Source organism: Phaenicophaeus curvirostris, chromosome 11, assembly GCF_032191515.1.
Source record: "Phaenicophaeus curvirostris isolate KB17595 chromosome 11, BPBGC_Pcur_1.0, whole genome shotgun sequence".
Taxonomy (NCBI): domain Eukaryota; kingdom Metazoa; phylum Chordata; class Aves; order Cuculiformes; family Cuculidae; genus Phaenicophaeus; species Phaenicophaeus curvirostris.
The window spans coordinates 23,882,501-23,889,619 of record NC_091402.1 but is presented as its reverse complement, the minus strand read 5'-3'; the positions used below and the strand labels follow the sequence as shown (position 1 = coordinate 23,889,619).

General features: G+C 61.2%; 1 protein-coding gene across 1 annotated transcript; it reads left to right on the top strand.

Moving 5' to 3' along the window:
* Positions 1–1,999: 1,999 nt before the first annotated feature.
* Positions 2,000–6,696, top strand: LOC138725373 (putative per-hexamer repeat protein 5; the record flags this gene model as incomplete). Its single annotated transcript, XM_069866242.1, has 4 exons — positions 2,000–2,659; positions 3,099–3,530; positions 4,691–4,847; positions 6,214–6,696. Coding segments are annotated over 4 exons (1,732 nt in total), but the record flags the coding sequence as incomplete, so codon positions are not given.
* Between the last annotated feature and the right edge of the window lie 423 nt (positions 6,697–7,119).

Sequence of the window (7,119 nt, the reverse complement as noted above, 5' to 3'; positions counted from 1 at the left end):
GTTAGGGTTAGGGTTAGGGTTAGGGTTAGGGTTAGGGTTAGGGTTAGGGTTAGGGTTAGGGTTAGGGTTAGGGTTAGGGTTAGGGTTAGGGTTAGGGTTAGGGTTAGGGTTAGGGTTAGGGTTAGGGTTAGGGTTAGGGTTAGGGTTAGGGTTAGGGTTAGGGTTAGGGTTAGGGTTAGGGTTAGGGTTAGGGTTAGGGTTAGGGTTAGGGTTAGGGTTAGGGTTAGGGTTAGGGTTAGGGTTAGGGTTAGGGTTAGGGTTAGGGTTAGGGTTAGGGTTAGGGTTAGGGTTAGGGTTAGGGTTAGGGTTAGGGTTAGGGTTAGGGTTAGGGTTAGGGTTAGGGTTAGGGTTAGGGTTAGGGTTAGGGTTAGGGTTAGGGTTAGGGTTAGGGTTAGGGTTAGGGTTAGGGTTAGGGTTAGGGTTAGGGTTAGGGTTAGGGTTAGGGTTAGGGTTAGGGTTAGGGTTAGGGTTAGGGTTAGGGTTAGGGTTAGGGTTAGGGTTAGGGTTAGGGTTAGGGTTAGGGTTAGGGTTAGGGTTAGGGTTAGGGTTAGGGTTAGGGTTAGGGTTAGGGTTAGGGTTAGGGTTAGGGTTAGGGTTAGGGTTAGGGTTAGGGTTAGGGTTAGGGTTAGGGTTAGGGTTAGGGTTAGGGTTAGGGTTAGGGTTAGGGTTAGGGTTAGGGTTAGGGTTAGGGTTAGGGTTAGGGTTAGGGTTAGGGTTAGGGTTAGGGTTAGGGTTAGGGTTAGGGTTAGGGTTAGGGTTAGGGTTAGGGTTAGGGTTAGGGTTAGGGTTAGGGTTAGGGTTAGGGTTAGGGTTAGGGTTAGGGTTAGGGTTAGGGTTAGGGTTAGGGTTAGGGTTAGGGTTAGGGTTAGGGTTAGGGTTAGGGTTAGGGTTAGGGTTAGGGTTAGGGTTAGGGTTAGGGTTAGGGTTAGGGTTAGGGTTAGGGTTAGGGTTAGGGTTAGGGTTAGGGTTAGGGTTAGGGTTAGGGTTAGGGTTAGGGTTAGGGTTAGGGTTAGGGTTAGGGTTAGGGTTAGGGTTAGGGTTAGGGTTAGGGTTAGGGTTAGGGTTAGGGTTAGGGTTAGGGTTAGGGTTAGGGTTAGGGTTAGGGTTAGGGTTAGGGTTAGGGTTAGGGTTAGGGTTAGGGTTAGGGTTAGGGTTAGGGTTAGGGTTAGGGTTAGGGTTAGGGTTAGGGTTAGGGTTAGGGTTAGGGTTAGGGTTAGGGTTAGGGTTAGGGTTAGGGTTAGGGTTAGGGTTAGGGTTAGGGTTAGGGTTAGGGTTAGGGTTAGGGTTAGGGTTAGGGTTAGGGTTAGGGTTAGGGTTAGGGTTAGGGTTAGGGTTAGGGTTAGGGTTAGGGTTAGGGTTAGGGTTAGGGTTAGGGTTAGGGTTAGGGTTAGGGTTAGGGTTAGGGTTAGGGTTAGGGTTAGGGTTAGGGTTAGGGTTAGGGTTAGGGTTAGGGTTAGGGTTAGGGTTAGGGTTAGGGTTAGGGTTAGGGTTAGGGTTAGGGTTAGGGTTAGGGTTAGGGTTAGGGTTAGGGTTAGGGTTAGGGTTAGGGTTAGGGTTAGGGTTAGGGTTAGGGTTAGGGTTAGGGTTAGGGTTAGGGTTAGGGTTAGGGTTAGGGTTAGGGTTAGGGTTAGGGTTAGGGTTAGGGTTAGGGTTAGGGTTAGGGTTAGGGTTAGGGTTAGGGTTAGGGTTAGGGTTAGGGTTAGGGTTAGGGTTAGGGTTAGGGTTCGGGTTAGGGTTAGGGTTAGGGTTAGGGTTAGGGTTAGGGTTAGGGTTAGGGTTAGGGTTAGGGTTAGGGTTAGGGTTAGGGTTAGGGTTAGGGTTAGGGTTAGGGTTAGGGTTAGGGTTAGGGTTAGGGTTAGGGTTAGGGTTCGGGTTAGGGTTAGGGGTACGGGTTAGGGTTCGGGTTAGGGTACGGGTACGGGAGGGTTCGGGTACGGGTTACGGGTTCGGGGTACGGGTTACGGGTTCGGGAACGGGAACGGGTTCGGGTTCGGGTTAGGGATCGGGTTCGGGTACGGGTACGGGATCGGGATACGGGGTTACGGATCGGGTTCGGGTTCGGGAACGGGTACGGGATCGGGAACGGGATCGGGTACGGGTTCGGGTTCGGGTACGGGTACGGTACGGGTTACGGGTTACGGGTACGGGGACGGTTCGGGAACGGGTACGGGAACGGGTACGGGTTCGGGTTAGGGAACGGTTCGGGTACGGGTTACGGGGATCGGGAACGGGAACGGGGTACGGACGGGAACGGGTACGGGTACGGGATCGGGAACGGGTTCGGGTACGGGAACGGGTTAGGGAACGGGTACGGGAACGGAACGGGTACGGGGTACGGGAACGGGAACGGGATCGGGAACGGGATCGGGAACGGGAACGGGAACGGGTACGGTACGGGAACGGGTACGGGTACGGGAACGGGAACGGGAACGGGTACGGGAACGGAGGGACGGGAACGGGTACGGGAACGGGAACGGGAACGGTACGGGACGGGTTCGGGTACGGGAACGGGAACGGGATCGGGAACGGGAACGGGTACGGGAACGGGTACGGGAGACGGGAACGGGAACGGGTACGGGAACGGGAACGGGTACGGGTACGGGAACGGGATCGGGAGGTTCGGGTACGGGAACGGGATCGGGAACGGGTACGGGATCGGGTAACGGGAACGGGTACGGGAACGGGTACGGGTTCGGGATCGGGTACGGGAACGGGAACGGGACGGGAACGGGTACGGGAACGGGTACGGGAACGGGTTCGGGAACGGGAACGGGGAACGGTACGGGTACGGGAGACGGGAACGGGAACGGGTACGGGAACGGGTACTGGAACGGGTACGGGAACGGGAACGGTCGGAACTGGTACGGGAACGGGAACGGGTACGGGTTCGGGAACGGGAACGGGTAACGGGTACGGGAACGGGAACTGGAACGGGAACGGGAACGGGAACGGGAGGACGGGAACGGGAACGGGGAACGGGAACGGGAACGGGATCGGGAACGGGTAACGGGAACGGGAACGGGTACGGGGAACGGTGGAACGGGGAACGGGAACGGGAACGGGGAACGGGAACGGGTACGGGAACGTGGAACGGGTAGGACGGGAACGGGAACGGGAACGGGTAACGGGAACGGTACGGGATCGGGAACTGGAACGGGAACGGGAACGGGAACGGAACGGGAACGGGAACGGGAACGGGAACGGGTACGGGTACGGGATCGGGAACGGGAACGGGAACGGGTAACTGGAACGGGAACGGGATCGGAACGGGAACGGGTACGGAACGGGAACGGTAACGGGTACGGGAACGGGAACGGAACGGGAACTGGAACGGGTAACGGGTACGGGAACGGGAACGGGTACGGGTACGGGAACGGGAACGGGAACGGGAACGGGAACGGGAACGGGAACGGGATCGGTACGGAACGGAACGGGAACGGTAACGGGAACGTGAACGGGAACGGGAACGGGAACGGGAACGGGTACGGGAACGGGAACGGGTACGGGTTCGGGAACGGGAACGGGAACGGGTACGGGAACGGGAACGGGAACGGGAACGGGAACGGGAACGGGAACGGGAACGGGGAACGGGAACGGGAACGGGAACGGGAACGGGAACGGGTACGGGAACGGGAACGGAACGGGAACGGGAACGGGAACGGGAACGGACGGGAACGGGAACGGGAACGGGAACGGGAACGTGAACGGGAACGGGAACGGGAACGGGATACGGGAACGGGTACGGGAACGGGAACGGGAACGGGAACGGGAACGGGAACGGGAACGGGAACGGGTACGGGAACTGGAACGGGAACGGGAACGTGTACGGGAACGGGAACGGGAACGGGAACGGGTACGGGTACGGGAACGGGGAACGGGAACGGAACGGGAACTGGAACGTGGAACGGGTACTGGAACGGGAACGTGGAACGGGAACGGAACGGTACGGGAACGGGAACGGGAACGGGAACGGGAACGGGAACGGGTACGGGAACGGGAACGGGAACGGGAACGGGAACGGGAACGGGAACGGGAACGGGTACTGGGAACGGGAACGGGAACGGGAACGGGTACGGGAACGGGAACGGGAACGGGAACGGGTACGGAACGGGAACGGGAACGGGAACGGGAACGGGAACGGGAACGGGAACGGGTACGGGAACGGGGAACGGGAACGGGAACGGGAACGGGAACGGGAACGGGAACGGGAACGGGAACGGGAACGGGAACGGGTAACGGGAACGGGAACGGGAACGGGAACGGAACGGGAACGGGAACGGGAACGGGAACGGGAACGGGAACGGGAACGGGAACGGGAACGGGAACGGGAACGGGAACGGGTACGGAACGGGAACGGGAACGGGAACGGGAACGGGATACGGGAACGGGAACGGGTACGGGAACGGGAACGGGTACGGGAACGGGAACGGGAACGGGAACGGGATCGGGAACGGGAACGGGAACGGAACGGGAACTGGGAACGGGAACGGGAACGGTACGGGAACGGGAACGGGAACGGGAACGGGATCGGGAACGGGAACGGGTACGGGAACGGGAACGGGAACGGGAACGGGGAACGGGTACGGGAACGGGAACGGGTAACGGGAACGGGAACGGGAACGGGAACTGGAACGGGTACGGGTACGGGACGTGAACGGGTACGGGTACGGGAACGGGAACGGTACGGGAGGAACGGGAACGGGAACGGGAACGGGAACGGGACGGGTACGGGAACGGGACGGAACGGAACGGGAACGGGAACGGGAACGGGAACGGGAACGGGAACGGTAACGTGGAACGGGAACGGGAACGGGAACGGGAACGGGAACGGGACGGGAACGGGAACGGTGAACGGTACGGGAACGGGAACGGAACGGGAACGGGAACGGGAACGGGAACGGTAACGGGAACGGGAACGGGAACGGGAACGGTACGGTACGGGAACGGGAACGGGAACGGGAACGGGAACGGGAACGGGAACGGGTACGGGAACGGGAACGGGAAGGGAACGGGAACGGGAACGGGAACGGGAACGGGAACTGGAACGGGAACGGGAACGGGAACGGGAACGGGAACGGGAACGGGAACGGGAACGGGAACGGGTACGGGAACGGGAACGGGAACGGGAACGGGAACTGGGAACGGGAACGGGTACGGGAACGGGAACGGGAACGGTACGGGAACGGGATCGGAACGGGAACGGGAACGGGAACGGGAACGGGATCGGGAACGTGAACGGGAACGGGACGGGAACGGGATCTGGAACGGGAACGGGAACGGGAACGGGAACTGGTACGGGAACGGGAACGGGAACGTGGAACGGGAACGGGTACGGGAACGGGAACGGGAACGGGAACGGGTACGGGAACGGGAACGGGTACGGGAACGTGAACGGGAACGGGAACGGTACGGGAACGGGAACGGGAACGGGAACGGGAACGGGAACGGGAACGGTACGGGAACGGGAACGGGAACGGGAACGGGAACGGGAACGGGTACGGGAACGGGAACGGGAACGGGAACGGAACGGGAACGGGAACGGGAACGGGAACGGGAACGGGAACGGGAACGGGAACGGGAACGGGAACGGGGAACGGGAACGGGAACGGGAACGGGAACGGAACGGGTACGGGAACGGGAACGGGAACGGGAACGGGGAACGGGAACGGTAACGGGAACGGGAACGGGAACGGGAACGGGAACGGGAACGGGAACGGGTACGGGGAACGGGAACGGGAACGGGTACGGGAACGGGAACGGGAACGGGAACGGGAACGGGAACGGGAACGGGAACGGGAACGGGAACGGGTACGGGAACGGGAACGGGAACGGGAACTGGTACGGGTACGGGTACGTGAACGGGAACGGGAACGGGAACGGGTACGGGTACGGGAACGGGAACGGGAACGGTACGGGAACTTGGAACGGGAACGGGAACGTGAACGGGAACGGTACGGGAACGGTAACGGGAACGGGATCGGGAACGGGAACGGTTACGGGAACGGGAACGGGAACGGGAACGGGAACGGGTACGGGAACGGTAACGGGTAACGGGAACGGGAACGGGAACGGGAACGGGAACGGGAACGGGAACGGGAACGGGAACGGGAACGGGTACGGGAACGGGAACGGGAACGGGAACGGGAACGGGAACGGAACGGGAACGGGGAACGGGAACTGGAACGGGAACGGTACGGGGAACGGGAACGTGAGGAACGGGAACGGGAACGTAACGGACGGGAACTGGAACGTGAACGGGTACGGGAACGGGAACGGTACGGGAACGGGAACGGGAACGGGAACGGGTACGGGAACGGGACGGTACGGGAACGGGAACGGGAACGGGTACGGGAACGGGAGACGGGAACGGAACGGGAACGGGAACGGGTAGACGGGAACGGGAACGGGAACGGGTGTACGGGAACGGGAACGGGAACGGGAACGGGAACGGGAACGGGAACGGGTGAACGGGAACTGGAACGGGAACGGGAACGGGAACGGGAACGGGAACGGGTACGGGAACTGGACGTGAACGGGAACGGGAACGGGAACGGGTACTGGAACGGGATCGGGAACGGGAACGGGAACGGGAACGGGAACGGGAACGGGAACGGGAACGGGAACGGGAACGGGAACTGGAACGGGTTACGGGAACGGGAACGGGAACGGGAACGTGGAACGGGAACGGGAACGTGAACGGGAACGGGAACGTGGAACGGGACGGGAACGGGAACGGGAACTGGAACGGGTACGGGAACGGGAACGGAACGGGAACGGGAACGGGACGGGAACGGGAACGGGAACGTGAACGGTGACGGGAACGGGAACGGGAACGTTGAACGGGAACGTAACTGGAACGGAACGGGAACGGGAACGGGAACGGGAACGGGAACGGGAACGGGTACGTGTACGGGAACGGGAACGGAACGGGTACGGGAACGGGTACGGGAACGGGAACGGGAACGGGAACTGGGAACGGGAACGGGAACGGTTACGGGAACGGGTACGGGTTCGGGAACGGGAACGGGAACGGGAACGGGAACGGGGAACGGGAACGGGAACGGGAACGGGTAACGGGGAACGGGAACTGGTAACGGGAACGGGAACGGGAACGGGAAC